The sequence below is a fragment of the Mytilus californianus genome, unplaced genomic scaffold, assembly GCF_021869535.1.
Source record: "Mytilus californianus isolate M0D057914Y unplaced genomic scaffold, xbMytCali1.0.p SCAF_11, whole genome shotgun sequence".
NCBI lineage: Eukaryota > Metazoa > Mollusca > Bivalvia > Mytilida > Mytilidae > Mytilus > Mytilus californianus.
The window spans coordinates 44,571,931-44,595,644 of NW_026262593.1; the positions used below are offsets into that span (position 1 = coordinate 44,571,931).

The window sequence follows — 23,714 nt, forward strand, 5'->3', positions numbered from 1 at the left end:
CCAAATAAGGCTAAGGTTATCTATTCCTGGGATAAGAAAATCCTTAGTTTTTCGAAAAATTTAAAGTTTTGTAACAGGAAATTTATAAAAATGACCATATAATTGATATTTATGTCAACACCGAAGTGCTGACTCAGAGAAGATATCTAAATTTTGACCAATCATACATAGGTTTTGTATCTGGCTGCCATATTAGTGGCTGTATTAGCAAGAAATATGGAAAAGTTGTAGAGGACATGTCCGCCAATTAAAGTTTGCATATGATCAGCTTTCAAGCAAAAACGAAGTCAATGAGCCATACATTTCCTGTTATACATATTTAGCTTTTTGGCTGGAATTAAGTCGGAGTCCACGCTTCTTGCAATACGTCTGGATAAACAATGTCAAGCTTGATTAGGCGAAGCGGATTATTAACTGACCGATCAAGTCTAACAGAATACCAAGTTTGTTTGTGATTCATCAATATATATCGAGTCTAAATTGTCCACAAGACAATGACAAAAACGTCAGACACATTGTGACCTTTGACCCTGATATCAATATGATATAACGGAATATCAATCAGAGATTACGGATTACTATTCTGAGATCACGGATTGAAAGTTCGAGATAACTACTTGGGAAACTGACATAATGGATTATCAATTCAAAATAATGGCTTATCAATCCGAAATAACGGGTTAATAATCCCGAGATCACGGAGTGTGAATCTGAGATAACGGATTATTAATACGAGATAACGGATGTCGAATCCGAGATAACAGATTGTTAATCCTAGATCACCGTTTTGGAATCTGATTTGATTTTAAACATGTTTTATTCATTAAGATATGAAAAGGATTGAGCAACAGGCACAGCCTATAAAAGCTCTCTCCATATTACATGTACAAGGTATAAATCAAATATTAACAACTGTATTTAAAATAATATAATATAGTGGAACATGCATGCTACTTATGAGCACACACAAGCAAATATATGTGTACAGTGTTAAATACTAAATGTAAAGTATATTTAAGTATATAGGCTACTACTCATCATTTATTGAAGTACCTTGAAACATAAAAATATCCTTTATAAGTCATTAGAAATATATATATATATGGCTTGGAAGATACACTAAGCTAGCTTAGTGGAGTTAATGAATTAATGTTGAAGTGGAGAAAAAAAAATAACACTAAATAAAACAAAAATTAAGAAAATTTCAAACTAAACGTTGAGTGTCACTGATATATTTCTGAACAGATTTAAAAATAGCAATATTCATATCATATGGAAATAATCTTTTTCCAAAAAGTAATAATTCAATATTTATGTCAACATTATCAACAATAGAGTAAATAGAATGAAGTAGGATCTGTCTTACATCATTGTACTTAGGGCAAATAAAAATGAAATGTTGGTTATCCTCAACAGGGTGATTACAGTTTGCACAAAAAGTGTTCTCTGATAAAAACTGATTAAACAAATGTGATTTTAGGTTGCTAGCATTATTTCTGAGTTGACAATGACTTATATTAAGTTTCCTTATCCCATAGTTGAAAGGTTTAAATATTTCACCAGTCCTATAAAACTTGTCCAGTCCACTTCTAAATATACACAAACTTGGGGATTTTTGTAAACTCAGAGGAAGACTATTCCAAAGTCTTATAGTGGAATGAATGAAACTATTAAAATAAGAGCTAGTTCTAGCAAGAGGCGGGTGAAAAGTGTTATTTTCATTCCTCAAAGTATAAGGGGTTTGTCTGGGAAGACATGGCTGGACTAACTCATATAAGTATGCAGGTGTCATCCCATTTAATATTTTATAGAATAGTATAAGCTTATGTTTATTTCGTATATTCTCCAAAGTTTCTAATTCTAATTCAATATAAAGTTTTGTCTTGAGGAATTACGCCGTAGTCCTGTAATAATTCTAGCAGCTTCTATTTGAATATTTTCTAGAAGCTCAGACTCGTGCTGGGAGCAATTGCCCCAAACAACATCAACATACTCTAATATAGGTCTAATAAAAGCATAATAAATACGTATAAGTGAACTCCTATGTAATAAATGTTTAACTTGACGAAGCACAGATAGACGAGAGCATGCTTTTTTTATAAATAATATCAATATATGTGTTCCATGAAGTTGATTACTGAAATGTTATCCCAAGATGCCAGTGAATATTTATTTTCTCAACCTCTTCGCCATTTATCCCAAAATATACAGGTGGATGCTCCCTTCACCTACTAGTAAATACAATATTTTTAGTTTTCTTTGAATACAATTGAACAGCCCATGGTTTTGCCCAATTTGAGATAACATCTATGTCATCAGTCAAAGAAGCAGCTGCTACAGTATGATCATCATCTACTATAACAAATAAAGAGGTGTCATCTGCAAAAAGTCTAATATCGTTAGCAATGTCATTTACTATATCATTTATATAAATGAGAAACACAAAGGGTCCCAAAACCGATCCCTGAGGGACACCTGCATGACTTTTAAGAGTTGATGAAAAGCCTTCTGAAACTACCTTTTGTTGACGATCTGAAAGATAACGTTCTATCCAAGATAAGAGCTGATCATTTAAGCCAGATTGTTTAAATTTAAATAAAAGTCCTTTATGCCAAACTTTATCAAAAGCTCTAGATACATCACAAAATACAAACCTTACATCCCTCCAACTATCCATATTACTGATAATTTTATGATATATTTCGATTGACTGATTAACAGTAGAGTCACCTGGCTGGATCCGGATTGAAACTTTCACAAAAGGTTTTTACTCCTCATATAATTATACCCATGTTTAAAAAGAACCTTTACCATAATCTTACAAACAATACTAGTAACAGATATTGGACGATAGTTAAAAGCTGAATGTGGACTACCTTTTCCTTTAAAAATAGGATTAACATTTGCAATTTTCCATAACAGTGGATAGATATAAGAAGATGTGGTATAAGTGCCAATGAGACAACTCTCCATCCTAGTCGAAATTTATAAAAGTAAACCATTATAAGTCAAAGTACGGTCTTCAACACGGAGTCTTGGCTCACACCGAACAGCAAGCTATAAAAGGCCCCAAAAATTACTAGTGTAAAACCATTCAAATGGGAAAACCAACGGTCTAATCTATATAAAAAACGAGAAACGAGAAACACTTATGAACCACATCTACAAACGACAACTACTGAACATCAGATTCCTGACTTAGGACAGGTGCAAACAATTGCAGCGGGTTTAAACGTTTAAATGGTACCAAACCTTCACCCTTATCTAAAACAATAGTGTAACGTCATAACATAAGAAGACACACTATAAATAACAAATGAAATGACTTAACTCAATCAAAAGACATATTAACACCAGTGAACATACACCGAACAAATAAATTTGATCTATGATACAATGTAAATACAAAATAAATAAACTAAGGGAAGAATATTAAAGCAACATATTATACCGCTGTGAAATGTTAAACAATTTAAGAAAAACAATATGCTTGAACTAAAATATCAGCCATTTGCAATTACGTTAAACACAGGTAAATGAAAATAATTTTATTGTTAGGTATACGTGTACAGTTCAAATAGAGAAAGGGAATATTTTTACAAAAAATAAATAATTTTGATGTTCATAGTACGAAGAAGTGAAAATTTAAAGTAATACCAAACACTTATCAAAGCTGGTATATAGACCAAATATAACCCTGAATAAAATTAAATAACAAAAAAGCAATACCATTAGTATCAACAGGTCAAATAAACAAGAAAGTACGATTTAAGAGTACTCGCAGTTACTGACAGCTAGTTAAAAGCCAAGAACAATTACTAATAAAAAATGATGCATCAGAGAATAAAATCAACTAAAACACATCCCAGGGATTTAGTATTTTAACGTCATGGACTGTCAAAGAAGACATGACTTGTGCAATGCCAAAAATAAATGTATCGACAGGCAGTAGGATAGTTAGAAGTTAACCTCTTTATAGATCAAAATGAACGTGGGTGTGTCTTTATACATCCCGTTTGAAAAGAATACACATTTAGTTATGTTTTAATTTGCTGATGACAAAATCGATATTAGTGCCAATGTAAACTATATTCAAAGATCTAATTACAACATTGGTAAGATAACCATTACTAATAAGTTTGTTTAAAGGATCGATGAGTTTACACGGATCACATAGTGATTTCCGCGCTTTAAGTACAATATTACCGTAAAATTTAGGATGTGAAATACCGTTTTTAATCAGTTTTCTACAGGTACAGCTAAATTTACTAATCAAATCTTTGTATCTAAGAAAGAATTTAGTAAAAGTTTTACGTAATTTATGATAACGAAATTCCTGACTTAATAATTTACCGGTGATGCATTGATTACGTTCGTTAAAATCTATGACATCACTACACACACGGGCATAACCAACGAGTTGTGATATATAAACACCGTATGATGGAGCCAAAGGAACATCGCCGTCTAAAAAAGGAAAATTAACAATAGGGAATGAAAGGTCGTCTCTTTTGTCGAAAATTTTAGTATGGAGTTTTCCTTTAGAGATTGAAATGTCCAAATCTTGAAAAGGACAACTACTGCTGTTTATATTAGATTTCGTTAAAGTAAGTTCTTTTGGGTAAATTTCGGTAGTATATTTAGAGAACTCTGGATTATTTAACGAAAAAATATCATCTAGATAACGGAAGGTATTGTTGAATGTATCAACCAAATGTAACAATGACGTGTCTTTACTAAGTTTGGTCATAAACTGATATTCATAGCAATACAGGTATACATCTGCTATTAAAGGGGCGCAGTTAGTACCCATAGGAATACCTACTACTTGTCGATACACTTTATCGCCGAAACGTACATAAATGTTGTCCAGGAGAACATTTAAAGCTTCAATCATATCTTCACATTTCCAGTAAGTGTATCTAGCATACTTTCCTTTTTCGTTACAGAAAAAGGCTTTAAACGAGTTACAGCAACTAAATTTGTAATGAGATTTTTCAGAAGACCATTTAATTAAATATGAAAACGTTTTCTTGATAAGATTGTGTGGATGTGTAGTATAGAGAGTAGAAAAATCATAACTGTCAACAGAATTAAAAGGACCATCAAACGCATGTGTTTTATCTAAAACCTCTAAAGAATTTTTAACACTCCAAAAATAATTAATACCAATATTTTCATAAGCTTTATTACAAAAGTTAATATCAAGTTCTTTGATAGTAGTAAGGGAGGTAGTTAGAAACACTGATAGATTGGTAGTAGAACACTTACTAGATGCGGAGATGAAACGGAATTTAAATTTTTTTGTGTGCAATTTTGATAACTAGTACATAGTTGGGACTTTCAAATGTTCGGAAGAGGCTTTAAGCTGGGTAGTGGCAGTGATATGCTTGTTTACAATTTGACTCTCCTTGGAGCGTACGGACCTGAATGTAGATGAATTTGTACTTTCGTTTTGGAGAACTTCCGTGTAGTATATGCGTCACACCACAACTACATTATTTGCTGCTAGGTCTGCCGGTACGAACACAAACCGCTTTGCGAATACTTGGAGTTTATTTTTTATTCTAGAAATAGGAATATTATGGACCCTTTTACTAATTTCAGAATTGTTTTCAAAATGAGATATACGAATATTAACAGTATTCATAATTTTATTCAAATAACTGTCTAGAGATTTTTTATCTGATTTTTCACGTTTACACCAATTTTTATAGTAGACAGACAGAGGATTTTTAATGACCTGACGACACTGTTTCCAATCTATTTGAGATGGAAGACGATATTTCGTTCCTTTATTAAGAAAAGTTATGACCTCACGGTCTTCGACGATGTTGAGGTCTCCTGTAAGGACATGACCATAGGGAACATATCTAAAACTAGATGTTTCACAGTCTCAAGTGGAAGGAACATTATTTTCTATATTGACGTCTGATGTAACTGACGTATAATTGAAAATCAAACTTTTGCTGTTTTTTTTTATAAGAATACAAAATAAAATTTGGTTCTATATTATCAAAATATGGAGATATTTGGCTTTGGATGGTAGAGTCATTGAATATACTAGATAAGTTAATAAAATCAATACCTTTTTTTATATATTTTAATTTAAGAAAATGCCGTTTATGATTTTGAGGTTTATCGATGCTAGGAAATAGCCTATGATGACAAAAGGCTGTAATAATACGATTCATACATTGGGCTAAACAAAGAAATTTTATCACACTCCAGAAAAATAGCATATAATTTACTTATTGGTATCTGACCCAGTTTGCATAATACTTGATGTCTGCCATTATTTATTATTATAGATAACAGATCAGCAAGTGTATAATTTATACGATGTTTAATACGTTGATTACGGTTTTTGCGTTTGCCATGAGACCTTTTATTTCTAAGTCGTTTATCGACAATACTAATGACATCGATTGAAGTTTTAGTTATGTTCCCCTGTCCTAATATTTTGTCAGTAAGACCGAGAGGATAAGCTGTTTGAAGTCTTTTTATACAAGATAATTCACGAACTTCAATTGATTTTTCAAATTGCTTGTGTGATTCTCCTGGTTGTTTCTGAACGGTTTCAAGTGGTTGGAATTTTATAAATTTTAGATTGTGATTATGCTTATCTAAATGTTGATATATCAAACTTTTGAATTTTTTAGGTCTACGAAAACGGTAAAGGTGTTCTTGATTTCTTTTGTAATACTCTCGTTCCGTCTGTCCCACATATTGAATACCACACTTAGGTTGGGTTCAAGTTACCACATATATAAGGTTTTGAGTTTTTCAGGTAATGTCACAAGAAAAAGGAGAGCAAAAAAGCTCTCCCGTTCACTGTTGACCTTACAGTATTTTGTGAAGTTAATCTAAAACAGGTTAGTCACTTTTTGGCATTGCACGGGAAAATTTGTGGATATCCACGTGCATTTTTGTTAAACAATCTAGCTGTAGAGGCATTACAAATACGTTTGTTTAAGCACGTGGATAACCTAGAATCTGTGTTTTTAATAATTTTCTTTCCATTACGTAAAATCATGATAACTAGATAGGGGTATAAGAAAAATAAAAAAGACCGGAGGTTGTAACAATGAATAAGGATCACAATTACGGAATAGGAAATAATAGGCAAAGCTCTAAAAGAACTCTTACAAAAACTGTTATAAAAGGCCCGACGTAAAGACTTAAGTATTACAATACTGACATATAACAAACACAGGGCAAAAACAGAGATTGTAAGAAATCTTAGTAAAACCATAGAAGGGGGCAATAATAAAAATAGCAGGCGTGGATGAGTATTTATACATCCAAACACCATAATATATAATTAACAATTAAGAACAAAGATTTAATAAATATGTAAAAGCTCTCTCACAGGCAAACAACCCATAATTGAAAAATATAAGGGAATACACCACAAGCACGGGGACACATTCTACTGCATCCACACAGCACGAGCAACAAACCCTGCAGTAAATAGATATAAGAAGATGTGGTATGAATAACAATGAGACAACTCTTCATCCAAGTCGAAATTTATGAAAGTAAACCATTATAGGTCAAAGTCCGGTCTTCAACACGGAGCCTTGGCTCACACCGAACGTCAATCTACAATAGGGCACCAAAAATTACTAGTGTAAAACCATTCAAACGGGAAAACCAACGGTTTAATCTATATAAAAAATGAGAAACGAGAAACACTTATGAACCACATCAACAAACGACAACTACTGAACATCTGATTCCTGACTTAGGACAGGTGCAAACAATTGCAGCGGGTTTAAACGTTTAAATGGTACCAAACCTTCAACCTTATCTGAAACAATAGTGTAACATAACAACATAGAAAGACACACTATTAAATATCAATTGAAATGAATTTACTCAATTAAAAGACATATTAACACTAGTGAACATACACTAATCAAATAAATTTGATCTATGATACAATATAAATACAAAATAGATAAACTAAGGGAAGAATAATTAAAGTAACATGTTATACCGCTGTGATTTGAAAAATTTAAGAAAAACAATATGCTTGAACAAAAATATATGCCATTTGCAATTACTTTAAACACAGGTAAATGAAAATAAGTTTATTGTTAGGAATACGTGTACAGTTCAAATAGAGAAAGGGATTATTTTTACAAAATAAATAATTTTGATGTTGTATAGACCCTGAATAACATTAAACAACAAAAAAGCAATACAATTAGTATCAACAGGTCAAATAAACAAGAAAGTACGATTTGAGAGTACTCGCAGTTACTGACAGCTAGTTAAAAGCCAAAAAACAATTAATATTAATCATGCATCAGAGACTAAAATCAACTAAAACACATCCCAGGGATTTAGTATTTTAACGTCATGGACAGTCAAAGAAGACATGACTTGTGCAATGCCAAAAATAAATGTATCGACAGGCAGTAGGATAGTTAGGAGTTTACCTCTTTATATATCAAAATTAACGTGGATGTGTCTTTATACATCCCGTTTGAAAAGAATACACATTTAGTTATGTTTTAATTTGCTGATGACAAAATCGATATTAGTGCCAATGTAAACTATATTCAAAGATCTAATTACAACATTGGTAAGGTAACCTTTACTAATAAGTTTGTTTAAAGGTTCGATGAGTTTACACGGATCACATAGTGATTTCCGCGCTTTAAGTACAATATTACCGTAAAATTTAGGATGTGAAATACCGTTTTTAATCAGTTTTCTACAGGTACAGCTAAATTTACTTATCAAATCTTTGTATCTATGAAAGAATTTAGTAAATGTTTTACGTAGTTTATGGTAACGAAATCCCTGACATAATAATTTACCAGTGATGCATTGATTACGTTCGTTAAAATCTATGACATCACTACAAACACGAGCATAACGAACGAGTTGGGATGTATAAACACCGTATGATGGAGCCAAAGGAACATCGCCGTCTAAAAAAGGAAAATTAACAATAGGGAATGAAAAGTCGTCTCTTTTGTCGTAAATTTTAGTATGGAGTTTTCCTTTAGAGATTGAAATGTCCAAATCTAGAAAAGGACAACTCCTGCTGTTTATGTTAGATTTCGTTAAAGTAAGTTCTTTTGGGTAAATTTCGGTAGTATATTTAGAGAACTCTTGATTATATAACGAAAAAATATCATCTAGATAACGGAAGGTATTGTTGAATGTATCAACCAAATGTAACAATGACGTGTCTTTACTGAGTTTGGTCATAAACTGAGATTCATACCCAATACAGGAATACATCTGCTATTAAAGGGGCGCAGTTAGTGCCCATAGGAATACCAACTACTTGTCGATACACTTTATCGCCGAAACGTACATATATGTTGTCCAGGAGAACATTTAAAGCTTCAATCATATCTTCACATTTCCAGTAAGTGTATCTAGCATACTTTCCTTTTTCGTTACAGAAAAAGGCTTTAAACGAGTTACAGCAAATAACTTTGTAATGAGATTTTTCAAAAGACCATTTAATTAAATATGAAAACTTTTTCTTGATAAGATTGTGTGGAAGTGTAGTATAGAGAATAGAACATTCATAACTGTCAACAGAATTAAAAGGACAATCAAAAGCATGTATTTTATCTAAAACCTCTAAAGAATTTTTAACACTCCAAAAATAATTAATACCATTTTTTGCATAAGCTTTATTACAAAAGTCAATATCAAGTTCTTTGATAGTAGTAAGGGAGGTAGTTAGAAGCACTGATAGATTGGTAGTAGAACACTTACTCATAGAGTCATATTAAATAACTTAGTTAATAGTTTAGAAATAAAGCTAGCAACCTCATTTAAAATTCTAGGACTGATACCGTCAGGTCCCGATGGTTTGTTAACATTCAAGATTTTTAACTGGTCTAAAATTTCTTTCTCAGTGATGACAAATTTGTTTAGATGACATGGAGGAGGCTCGTTATTATCAGGAATTTCTGGTTCCGTATCAATATTAGCTATATTAGCAAAATGATTGTTCAGGATCTCTGATTTGTCCAATGGATGATTACAAATTTGGCTATCATGTTCCAAAAAAGGGGGTGAATCTCTGTTTTTTGGAAAATTTGATACAGACTTGGCAATACGCCACCATTTACCAGGAGGAATATTTTTGTAAATAAATTGTGATGTCAGTTTGCACTTATACTAATTTTTTGCCTTTCTAACTAAACTGATAATTTCATTACGAATTCTGGACTATTTGGAGTTTTCGCTTTGTGGTGAATTCTATTGCGATGTCTTATTTTATTTCTTATCAAATTCAAATAAATGGTTTATCATTTGGTCTGACTGTAATAGTTTTAGTAGGTATATATCTATTGACAGTACTTTCAAATGTTTTGAAAAAGTTCATATAAACATCATTTATATTATTTGAATTAAAAACAACATCATCCCAGTTAGTATCGATCAACTGGTTTTTAAGACCCTCATAATCTCCACGCTTAAAATCACGAATTTGACTTTTAAACGAGTGTTGTTTTTAATGAAATTTCGACTGAAACAGTTTCTGATTTAATTACGTTTTTGAGATTTGTCACACATAAATCAATACAAGTTCCAGTTTGGGTTGTAAAGTTGGTAGACTCCCAAACAACATTTTCTAAATTTAAACGGTTAAGTAACTTTTTAAAAGAGTTACTTGTGTTTGACATCATATCGCAATTAAAATCACCACAAAGGAAAATTGGCAAATTACAATCAATTGCTTTATCTACTATCTACTGACTCACAAAATAAGTCCAATATATGAGAATTTGAGTTTGGAGGCCGGTATAAACACCAACTAAAAAAATTTTCATTTGGAATCTGAGATAATGGAATGCGAATTCGTGATTACTCATTGTGAATCCAAGATAACGGATTGTCAGTCCGAAATAACTGAGTAATTTAAGTTTTTATGTGTCCAATTATGGTTTCCGTAGATATACGATTTCCTTTAAACCAATTGCAAATGTATTTAAAATATTTTATGTTATAATTAAGACAACACAAGGACATTAAAATTAACAGGTGTGTCCCAAATTTTGTCCAGAGGACATATTTAACTGGCTTCAATAGACCTTTATCTAATTTGCATTTGCCCTGGTGAACAGAAATCCAAGACAGGAGGGAATAATTTCTAACGCTATTGTAACATCTTATCTCACTTTAATCCGATAGATATGCTAGTCGCGTCGTGTAAAACGTAAGGACTTTTAAAAAGGGGTCACTGCAATAAGACCTTTTATGCAAATGCTTAATCAACCAATTATGCAAACAGAAATTGACGGAATCTATTCAAATTTTCTACAATCTATAGATGAAATGTTTTACGATTCATAATATGAAATAAAAGCAATGAAACTTTACTGTTTAGCTGACTTTGAAAATGTGTACACTTAGGTCGGTGCAAAACATCTGCACGATGTCAGAAAATATATTTTATTGTTAGAACAAAGAAATTTATATATTCCGAGTTTATCCATCAATATTTTTGAAGACAGTAGTAAAAAATTCACAAATGTTTTTGAAGCCAAATGCTACATTGGACTTACGCGTCACGACTAGGTAATTTAACATACCAAAGTGAATGTTCAGATTGATTCTTATTTCATTATTAGTAGATTATGGTTAGTTTTTTTACTGTTTATATGAGACAAGGTGCATGTTTACATTACAGTATAACAGTAGAGGGAAGCATGTAACTAAACCATTTGCAAAAGGTGTAGGCTCAGATAATATTCAGCTAGAGTGGGAATCCGAAAATGAACTCGAACAGGGTCACTGCTTTGAGATTTACTATAAAATACACAACGAGGGAAGATGGGTTCAATATCTGTCGGAAACACCATGTAAATTGACGAGAATCTTGATAGAAAACCTACAACCACTGACCAGTTATATTTTTAAGATAAAGATAGTCAGCGAAAAAACAGAGTTTGAAGGTCCATCTAGTCTACTGAGCGACATTATCACCACAAAGGAATCGGCTATAAACGATTTGTTGAGTACAACAAAATTGATTAGTGAAAACCCAACAAACCAGTACCAATTACCACTAACAGAAAACAAAGAAGCAAGGAATGAACTTTTTAAAACAAGAAAATATTGTATAGGTGTGTACAATTTGTAATATTTTTTTATAAAAGCAGAAATGTTAAGCTAGTTTGAAACATACAACGTACATAAAATAATCTTTGCAAGAATGCAAATATCGTTTATTGCAGAGATTATCAATGGTTCATGCAATCACATAAGACCTATTTCCAGGAGAAACGATAATATTTGCATTAACATTTTATTTTGTCTCAAGGAAATCTTTGTAAATTAGGAACTATTAACAGTTTATAAAATAATGAGTATATAAACTTAAGATAATCCCCAAATCAGGATCCACCTACTTCAAGCATTTTTAAATGATTCTTTCCGATTAAACGGAGAACTCGTGCACCCTTGTACTCCAGACCTTATCCGCTCACTACTAAGGAGTGTTTTTCTTCGGTAAATGCATTTAGTCAAAGATATTATTGATTGGGTCGGCACAGACTACCCTTAATGTATGTACTATGATGCACTTGAAGCATATTGTCGTTTAAAATAATTATAATATGTTTGGGGAAGAATATCTCACCGGCTATTGAAGACTTTATCATTATGAAGTGGTTCAGATATAACTCCTATGGAAATGATGTTTTGTTGTTTATGAGGATTAACTAAATTCCAAATATAATTAGTCACATTTCGCATGAACTGCACAATCATTTCAAGTTTTATTTAGGATTTTTGATACTGTATTATAGGAGAAGATACAGCTTCTGTTATAGACCAAACAATCTTATTAGTTGGAGCCACAGGCTCTGGTAAAACAACGTTGGTAAATGCTATGGTAAACCACATTGCTGGTGTGAGATGGGAAGACAGTGCTCGCTTAGTTTTAATTCCACCAGGAAAAGAGATTACTGATGGGAAATCACAGGTACACGTATTTCAGGTTGTATTGTGGCCTGGGTGTCAGCTTTATTTTGTAATATATTACGATGAATTCCCCTCATCTTATTGTTTGAAATGCATACAATCGTATAAAGTCACCTATCATCACCGTGTTGTTTTAACCAAAGTAAACGTTTATTATGTCCTTTAATAGCAGTTTATGATTATGATAAACTCAATAAAAATCCAAGCCAGTATTTATATGTGTTATACAAACATGATGACAAGAAAAAATTAAAGACCTACTACTTCCTGTCGGTTACTAAGTATGCAGTTTACGTTACAGAAATAGTAAAAACAGTTAAAATATTAAATACTTCGTAGTTAGTTTAATTTAATTTTTTATGTTTGGAAACCATTGTTCCAAACCCTTATTCAACCCAATACAAACTTACATATCATCTATCATCACGGAAATAGCCTATTACAGGATTTTCAAACCATATAAATTAGAAAATGTTGTATGAGTTCCAATGAGACAACTCTCCATCCAAGTCACAATGTATAAAAGCTACGGAGCCTTGGTTCATATCAAATAGCTAGCTATAAAGGACCCCAAAATGACTATTGTAAAACATTTCAAGCAGGAAAACTTAACCATACCAACCAACAAACGACAACCACTGAACAACAGGTTCCTGGCTTAGGACAGTTCGTATTGAAAAAATGTAAAATAATAAAAATACCGAACTCCGAGGAAAATTCCAGACGGAATGTTCCTAAGCAAAGGCAAAATCAAAAGCTCAAATACATCAAACGAATGGATAACAACTGTCCTATTCCTGACTTGGTACAGGCATAGTTTCAATTACAAACACGTGTTGAAATATCCTAATATTGACGACTTCTAGTCTAAACCTCCCGATTGCACATTTTCTAGTTTTCCATTCTTATATGATCCGACTGGCCACGTTATTACTGGTGACCTAAACATTGTCAATAACATTTTTATCCAATGGCCCGAAATATCGTGAGCCTAAGTACATCAATTAAAAACAAATTACTTATATATTTAGTCCAGGATGATGCCAGGTAAAGTGTTAAACGCAAGAAAAAGACATAGATATTATTTCAGAATGGATAGAGAGGGATAGAGGCTAAAGATACAAAGATACATTCAAACTCATAATTCGAAAATCAACTGACAACGCCATTGCTAAAAAAGAAAAAAAGACAAACAGACAAACAGACAAACAAAAGTACACAAAACACGACATAGAAAACTAAAGACTGAGCAACACGAACCCAACCAAAACTTGGGTGATTTCAGGCGCTCCGGAAGGTAAGCAGATCTTTCTCCACACGTGGCACCCGTCGTGTTACTCATGTTAGTAAACACCCGGTAATGAGTCTTATTCGGTAGGTCACATTCGGGGAAAAGGGGACGAGATAGTAGCTAGGACAATGGCTAATGCTGTGAGGACATTGATGCAAATCAAAATTAAATAAAAAAAAATCTAAAATTCGAATGTTGCAAAGCACCTGTCCTACCTCCATGACAGATATGTTGTTGTCTCTGCAGATAAATCCACAAACAACATCGTTTTTTGTGTAAATCATAATACTTAAACTGCTTGGTAAAAGTATCAGGTATTCACAATTCACTTCGAAACTCAACATATACGACCAGGACACTGACTAAAATCAAAATCCTGGATAATCATAGGTCTGTTCTATGTTTGTTTTGAATTCCAACCAAAGATGAAGAACAGGATCTTTCTTCACTGTAATGGATACTAAATTACTAATTACTAAGTGTCCTTAAAAACAATGGTATAATGCTGGGTCTTTCGAGCGCTCTAAGACAGTTATTTCTAAATTATTAACATCAATTTTATCAGCAATCAAATCCGGGCTTCAAATCATTTATCAACTACATATTCTAGAGGCGGCGTGAATCAGATGTGGACACCTAAAAAAATTCAAAGATCTAGAGTACACACAATTTAAGACTCTTTTTATCTTGCAATTTTATCAAATCATTTCACGTTTTTTCTGCACTTTTCACACGTATTCCCTATTTAAAACTAATAAACAAATTGAAAGAGTTGTTCCTGCTTTGTTTCATAAAAAGAATGACCAACGTAGATACACGTATGTTGTATAAGGAAGAAACAAATCGTACTTTGTGAAAAAATAACTCTGATTTAAAAACAAAATTCCCTAAAGCTGATATTTATGTCTTACTTGACAACATATTTGTTACGTTTGAAAGACATGTTTTTCAACAAACAATCAGCATTTCTATGGGAACCAGCTGTGCTCCTCTTCTTGCCGACTTTACTCAAATGAAACTGACTTTATAAAGGAGCTTCTTAGAAAAAAGCAAGCATTCTCCTTTATCTTCACTATCCGCTATAAAGATGATGTCCTCATACTAAATAGTTCAAAGTTTGATGAATATGTTGACGCATCTATCCCATCAAACTTAAAATAAAGGGTAGAAAAAATACAGTTAAGTCTGCATCATATCTTGACATAAATCTCGAATTTGACAGGGAGGGTCGGTTGAGAATGAAATCTTACGACAAAAGATATGATTACAGCTCCCCAATTGTAAATTTTTCATTTCTATGTAACAACATTCCAGCAGCGCTTGCATATGGAGTATGTATCTCCCAGTTGATGCTCACAAAGGAAGCTATTTAACAAAGTAGTGGCATGTGTTGCTCGATCGTTAGTTTTCTATGCTGTGTTTTGAATTCCGTTGTTTGTCTTTTGGTCTTTTTCTTTTTATGCCATGACGTTCTCAGTTTATTTTCGAAACATGAGTTTTAATATCCCTTTGGTCATTGTTGGTATCTTTCGCATCTATTTTACCAGTTTTTTTTTGAAGGAATTAAGTATGAACGGTTATTGAAACAAGTTTTTATATTAATGAGATCAAGTAAATAACATCGTTTATAGCAGTTTTCACGATTAGTTTTCAAAACAAAAATTGGGTACAACAAGGGAATAACTTTTTGTTTTGTTTTATTAGGACGGTTGGTCATTCAAAGGTTCGCATTCGCTAGAGTTTCAAATAAGTGATACACTATCTAACGGTAATCAAAGAGAAATTATTCGTGTATGATTTATTTTTCTCGTCTTTAAAAATTGTCTCCATGCGTTCAATGTAAATCGATAGATTTGTTTACATTCTTATTATTACTCTGATACATTGATATGAAAGTTTTATATTATTATAGATAAGTCTTATGACAAAAGACGAAATCTACATCTTTCTATACAATTTTGAGACACCATTATGTGATTTTGAGCCACACATATCATTCAAATATCATAATAATATTTGGCTATATTAGAACTTCGCAAACTATATCATACAGACTTGTTCTACAGAAAATCACAAAACCAAAACATAGTATCTGTAATTGTATAAATTACGTAAAGGTACTGCAAGTTTGAGTTGTGTTAAACTAGAATGAAATTATTTCTACATTTTAGTTGTAATGATGATCCGTCATTGGATGTTAGTACATTTTGTATATAAGGATAGGTTGTCAAGAAAATAAAAAAAGAAAAGGAAAAGTACAAAAAGATGTTCGCACTCTTTCAAAAACCATTCACATTTTTTTTCGAAATCAGTCATTATAGTGCCTATTAATGAGTTATTTGTTTTTGGATATTATTACAGCATGCTTTACTAAAACATTTGTTTGTGTTCATTAAGACTGCAAATAAGTTTTTCATTTTAATGGAATTCATGAACCATCATTGAACGTGGAACATTAGGTTAGGTTGTTTTAAAAAATACCTATGACGATTACATGAGAACAGATACCGAATGTTTTGTTTTTGAGCTTAGTAATAGTTGTTTTTAGCAGTTTTTCAGCATGTCCATATTACCTTTTGAATTGAAACTCATGCACCTTTCTAATCAATCATTACGCAATGCTTCCAAATAGTCCCTCTATAAATTAGAAAAAAGACATTGGCTAAATATATCGTATATTACAAGCGGGTGTGTCTGTGTCCCATGTATACATTATTCTTTTATTTTCTTTGACTATGATTACAATTGTGTCTTCATTTTGACGGAATACGTGAATCGTCATTCGGTATTGGTACTATTTGTACATCTTCATTGGTTGTTTTTCATACAAAATAATAAATATAAGAGAAAAGATACTAAAGTTATGTTGGTATTGCTTTAAAATTCCCTTATTAGTTAAGTTTTTGTTTTGTTCCTCAGGATGAGTTCTTTTGCATTATAGTTTGAGAATAATTTAAGAGTAAAGATAGTTTAAATTTTGTACCTATATACCGATTTGGACTTTTTCTTTCTTTTAATGGAAACCATGAACCGTCAATACTATTTATTTTTTGATTATTCAATTTTGAGAGCATTTTCGAAATTTTAGTGTACTCATATTGTTTCTAAAAATGCTCATATATATTTAGGAAAATCGGAATCCTTTAATCATAATGAAATTTTAGTGACATCTGCATAGTTCACTCCTCTTCTTACGAACAGGGATTTATAAATTTGTGAACATTTTGTTGCGTTATGAATGAAATTGTTGGTATTCCATGGTGCCATTCTAATTGAACAAAACAAAACTACGTTTCCGTTATTTATAAGAAGTCAACATAACATAGTAAAGTTCAATCCGCTAGACGGATCAATCCATCTGATCCATCCAATTATCAAATAGCATCTTCGCTAGCCATAGGTAACGATCCAGTCCCCTACTCTCGGATCGAGAAAGAATTTTGTACTCACAAAGTAATAATTCCCATTGGTCGCAGTTGTTAATGGCTGCATCCAATCAAAAAGTGGTTTTGAGATGATCATTTGCTTGTGTAGGAATTGTAAATAAAAGATTGCCACGTGATGATTGTGCAACAAGTCTTAAAACCAAAAACATAGGACGATATTGCGTGACAATTTTAAAGTTCTTAATCAATTAATTGAAGTTCCTGGGTATGTTTCTCGAGCACATTTTTGAGTGTCAATTTATATTTTCGGTTCCTGCTTCACGAAATTTGTAAACACTAAACGCAACCATTTTACATCTTCACACTGAAGAGAGTTCAAGTGCTGCCAGTGGTGAAGAATAATGTAGTCGGAATGGGCGTGACTTTTATCTACTGGCAGACGGGGAAGAATTGTAATCACAAATGTTCGCTTAATCTGCCATTGGTGGAGAGGAGGGCACTGGATCGTAAGCTTTGGCTTGCAAAAATGGTCAAACAGTTTCTCGTGATTAGTTTAACAAATCGATGACGTGAACTTGACGAGAATTTGACTGATCAATGATGGATTGTTGAATGGTGACTGATCGCTTAAATAGTAACGCCGATGGTTGCAAGTCCTCTACTGTTTAAACATAGTACATAAATAGAATTGAATTTAACAAAGTAAGTCTTTAAATGAATATCGGAGTAATAACACAAGACAATATAAAAGATAATTTTAGGCCTGTTTAAGACACTTCCTACTTAAAGATAAAATAGTTGTCTTAGTATGAAACATTTTTTCTTTGTAGGCGGTTTCACAAACACGATGGGTAACTTGTTATAAGATTCACCCAAGTCAAGGAACTCCAAGTTATATTAAACATGCCATTAATTTAGTTGATACTCCCGGCTTTGGTCATACAGGCGGTATCAAGTACGACAAAGAAATAGTAAATCAAATTGAAAATCTATTCAAAGGCAGAGACGAAAGGGGAGTACGTTTTGTTGATGCTATATGCTTTGTCGTGAAAGCTCCGGATGCAAGGCTAACCAGTAGCCAGAGATATATTTTTACATCAATTCTTTCATTGTTCGGAAACGACATAAGAGAAAATATATGTACGGTGATAACATTTGCAGATGGTCAGACCCCCCCTGTCGTTGAAGCCCTGAAAGATCTGGACGAAAAAGCTATACCTTACGAATCATATTTCACAGTAAATAATTCAGCATTATATGTTGAAAATACATCTGACCATTTTCACTGTCAAACGTCCAAAATATTTTGGGACTTAGGACGGAAAAGTATGCAAAGGTTTTTCGAACATGTCCAGAATTTACGAACAAAAAGTTTGACATTATCTACCGAGGTTCTGATTATGCGCAGGTCAGTTGATGCTCTTATTCAACAAATGCAAAATACAATAGAGCGCGGTTTGGGAAGAATTGACGCAATACAGCAAGAAATTGATATCTATGAAGTTCAAAGAAAAAAATTTAGGGAGAATGTAGATTTCACCTATGAAATTGAAGAAATTGAAGTTCAAAAGATCGATACGACAGAAAAAGGGGAATACAGTATGAACTGCACGAGATGCAAATATTCATGTCATGAAAACTGCACCTGCAACACAGGCAAATATCAGTGCATAGCCATGGAAGACGACGGGACCTGTAAACACTGTCCTTTTGGATGTGATATAATGTATCACGAAAAAGCAACATATCATTTCCGGAACCTTATTAGCAAATGCACCAAGACTTATAATGATAAAAAGCGCTCGTATAAAGATGCGACGAAAGGTATACAAAATCAGATCGATATCATCTCTAAAATGCATTCAGAAATTAGCGAAGCAGAAGAAACTCTTTCTATGTGTTTGCCAGTAGTTACCCATCGAATCAATAAACTGAAGCTGATGGCGTTATTGAAAAATCCAATGTCAGTAGAGGACTATTTAGAAATGCTTATACAAAAAGAGAGATTAACTAAAAAAATGGGTTTTGACAGACGCATTGCTATTCTCGAACGACAAAAACAGCAAGCAAAATTAAAATCAACCACAAAAGAAAATGTAGATGCATTTAAAACTGAACTTGAGGTTGTTCGTAAAAGAATTCGTAAGTTGCATCTGTAGGACATATACTTTAGGGTTAAGTCTGTGACATCAATATGAGTGTATTTTTCAAATAATAAAAAGACATAGGGGCCAGCTGAAGGATGCCTCCGGGTGCGGGAATTTCTCGCTGCATTGAAGACCTGTTGGTGACCTTCTGCTGTTGTCTGTTCTGTGGTCGGGTTGTTGTCTCTTTGACACATTCCCCATTTCCATTCTCAATTTTATAGATGTCCTGGAATCATTGAAGTAATCCTATATTTAGTTATTTTAGAGGAAATTATGGTTAAAGAATACCATTTTACCCAGACTCTCATAAAATCATGTTTTAATTGAACATTCAACTTTATTTGAAATGCTAAACATCTCGTTGTAATATTGTAATATAACATTAACATATTCTTATGTTAAAAACATTTCATGAAAAAATAATAAGATAAGATCAAGGAAAGTTATTTTGACATTTAAACAGAGTGAATGTACATTTTATGTGAAGTATTTTATTATCTAAGACCTTTTTGCGTAATGTTTTGACTTATAATATTACATACATAGGTTCGGTAGAACTGAATGTGGATTGTGTGTTCCTGAGAATACACTGCACAAAGTGCAAACATTACATGACATGACTAAACGATACATTTTTATTACAATTGTTTACTTTATTACCTATGCAGCTGCATTAAAATAATTAAATCTAGAATTTTAAATAAAACTCAGGACATTATTAATTTGACCATAGGATTTCTGAAAAGGCGACAGGGTCCATGATAATGATGATATAAACGACGTTTTTATTGTTTCATATGATTTAGTTAGCTGAATTATGCTAAATCAGCTTTTGAAAATATCACATCTTCTTTTTATATTTGATTTGTTTCATTTGTATTTCACACTATCTATATTCAATATTTGTCATATTTGTAATAATTGTATATAAACTGCATCGTTTTGTAAATATAAAACACCCGACAAATAATTAAAAAAAATATCCCTTTCCTTTTTAATGTTTTATCCCTCAATTCCTGTACCCTAAACAGATACCAATTAAAATTAATAAGCAGCTCATTTCAACTATTAGTGTATGGAAATTACACTTTGTAAATTCCTTGCTTCTGATGTGTTTCTATGCCTTTTTTGTTTTTCTTTGTTGACAAATTTGTTTGTATTTATAGTGATTAAGATTATAACACGATGTTGACTTCTGTACCCCTACATTTGACATTTTTATCTATTATGTTTGTTTGTTTGTATTGTTCACACATCGTTGTCAATAAAATGGAATTTTATGCGACTGTCATACAAGTGATAGGTTTAGCTAGCTATAAAACCAGGTTTAATCCAACATTTTCAACATCAGAAAATGCCTGTACCAAGTCAGGAATATGACAGTTGTTATCCATTCGTTTGATGTGTTTAAGCTTTTGATTTTGTTATTTTCTTAGGAACATTCCGTCTGGAATTTTCCTTGGAGTTCCGTATTTTTGTTATTTTATTATTTTCTTGAAACACCTAGTGCAAAACAATAATTAATCTGTTCAAAATAATGTTCAAGTCTCGTAATCGAACAGGAAGAGACAAATCAAGGAAAAAAAAACCAAAAAAAAAAAACATACAAAAAACAAGCAAACCCGACGAAATCGCATGAACTCGAAAAGGAACAAACCGGTGTGTCTACAGGGTAAGCCACTCATGCTATGCATGCATATCCACCCATGCAAATCCACACTTAGTCAAAATTGCACAGTTGGGAATAGAAAACAATCGGCATAATAACAGATCAGACGACTATACTGGTATATAAAGACCTAAGACCGCAAAAAACATGTTGTTAGTAAATTGAAACAACGACTTGTCGTATCGGTCTATCGAAACATTATAGATTTCATGCGTCCGAAGCGTTTTTCTGGCTTAACATTCGCTAGAAATGCCCAAAGCCAAAAACTACTATTTTAAATGCAGAGATGTATAAAAACCGAAACAGTTAAAGAGCTCCATGCCAAAAAAGGACTTAAAAATAATAGCCAAATTTAAGTTAGGTAAAATTTCCTGAGGGAATTGGAAACGTAGTTTTTTTCATAATTTTTCAAATCATAAACGTAAAATTTTAAAATGATTTCAGTACCAAAGTACAAACTACGGAGCTGATGCTGATACCCTCTTGGACTGAAAGTCCACCATCAGCGGCATCGACAAAATGCTGTAAATAAAATAAACACATCAAATTCTAATATGTCCGAAGACCTTTTCTAGACTTAACCTCATCAGGAACGCTCAAAGCCTAATATTTAACGCTCAAAGCCGAATATTTGACAGCCAAGAACAAAAACAGTTGAAAACCAACCTAAAATTTATAACCTTCATCAAAGGTACACTTAGTATAAGGGAGTCATGAGCATAACATGTGTTGAAGTCAATATAGTGTGAACATGCACGAGTGTAATTGATTGTTACTACAACGCAATGGATGAAACAGAGAGTATGCTAATGCTGATAAATGGACAGTTAGGCCGTTGGTTTTCTCGTTTGAATTGTTTTACATTGTCATTTCGGGGCCTTTTACAGCTGACTTAGCGGTATGGGCTTTGTTCATTGTTGAAGGCCGTACTGTGACCTATAGTTGTTAATTTCTGTGTCATTTGGTCTCTTGTTGATAGTTGACTCATTGGCAATCATACCACATCTTCTTTTTTTATAGTTGACAATTTATGTAAATTTACGGGGAATCACAAAATGGTCAGTCAAATATCAATAGAATTTGGTATGCAGTTGTATTATTATTGGCTCATCTCATTTCCTTGGTGATTGTTTGGGCCTGCTTTTTTAGTTTAAGGAAAAAGAGAAATAGTAAGTCAATGGATTCTTTATGAAGTTGTATAAGTATTGGCACATCTCATTTCCAAGGAATTCAATTCGCATTGCTCCTTCAGTCATGTTGAAAATGTCTTGCGTAGTTTAAATTGTAGAGTTTGTTATCAGTATATAAATAAGAAGATACGGTATGCATGATTGCCAATGAGGCAACACTCCACCAGAGACAAAATGATGTAGAAAAAAATCACATATGAGTCACCATAAGGTCTTCAACAATGAGCAACACCCATGACGCATAGCAAGTTATAAAGTACCCCGAAATGACAAATGTAAAACTAAGAATGCAGTCTTACATTTAATGTAATCCTTAATTAGTTTACCCAGAAATACTTTTGTATTTACAAGGTTATAAATAACACCTGTGGTTGACGTAAGCCCATAGATATTAGAAGATGTGGTATGAGTGCAAATGAGACAAATCTCCTTCCAAGTCACAATTTGTAAAGTAAACCATTATAGGTAAAAGTATGGCCTTCATTTTTATCTATAAAAGAGGCGAAAGATACCAAAGAGACATTCAAACAGATAAGTCGAAAATAAACTGACAACGCCATGGCTTAAAAGACCGACAATCAAACAATAGTACACGAAACACAATATAAAAAAATACACACCATGCAACAGGAACCCCACCAAAACCTGGGGGTGATCTCAGGTGCTCTGGAAGGGCAAGCAGATCACCCCCAACATGTGACACCTGTCATGTTGCTGATGTTAGTATCAGCATCTTAATAAGTCTAATTCGGTAGGTCACATATGAGAAAAAAAGGACGGAATTGAAGTATGTCCATAACAATCAAGTAACACGGGATGGTGGCCGTAAATTTATGAAGGTAAGATTTACACTTCACCACTTGGACCTTTTGGTTTAGTAGATTCCTTGTGAGCAGCCACCCTCTATCAAGGAAATCATGATAGGAAACACAAGACCTTGAATATCGTATCAACTGAGAGATACATTTTCCGTATGCAGGCGCCATTGGAACGTTGCTACATAGAAATGAAACATTGCCTTAAAGTTTTGTTTTCAAACGACCCTCATGGTCAATATTAAGA

At 32.7% G+C, this 23,714-nt stretch overlaps 1 protein-coding gene across 2 annotated transcripts in view; it reads left to right on the forward strand.

The window, feature by feature from the left end:
- Positions 1 to 21,206, forward strand: part of LOC127720146 (uncharacterized) — a 39,641-nt gene extending 18,435 nt beyond the window's left edge. For both annotated transcript variants that reach the window (XM_052226610.1, XM_052226611.1), the window contains exons 3-5: positions 11,675 to 12,110; positions 12,795 to 12,970; positions 18,477 to 21,206. In XM_052226610.1, coding sequence (XP_052082570.1) covers positions 11,675 to 12,110; positions 12,795 to 12,970; positions 18,477 to 19,805 — 1,941 coding nt within the window. In that variant the 3' untranslated portion in view covers positions 19,806 to 21,206. The remainder of the gene's footprint in view (positions 1 to 11,674; positions 12,111 to 12,794; positions 12,971 to 18,476) is intronic.
- The last annotated feature ends 2,508 nt before the right edge of the window (positions 21,207 to 23,714 follow it).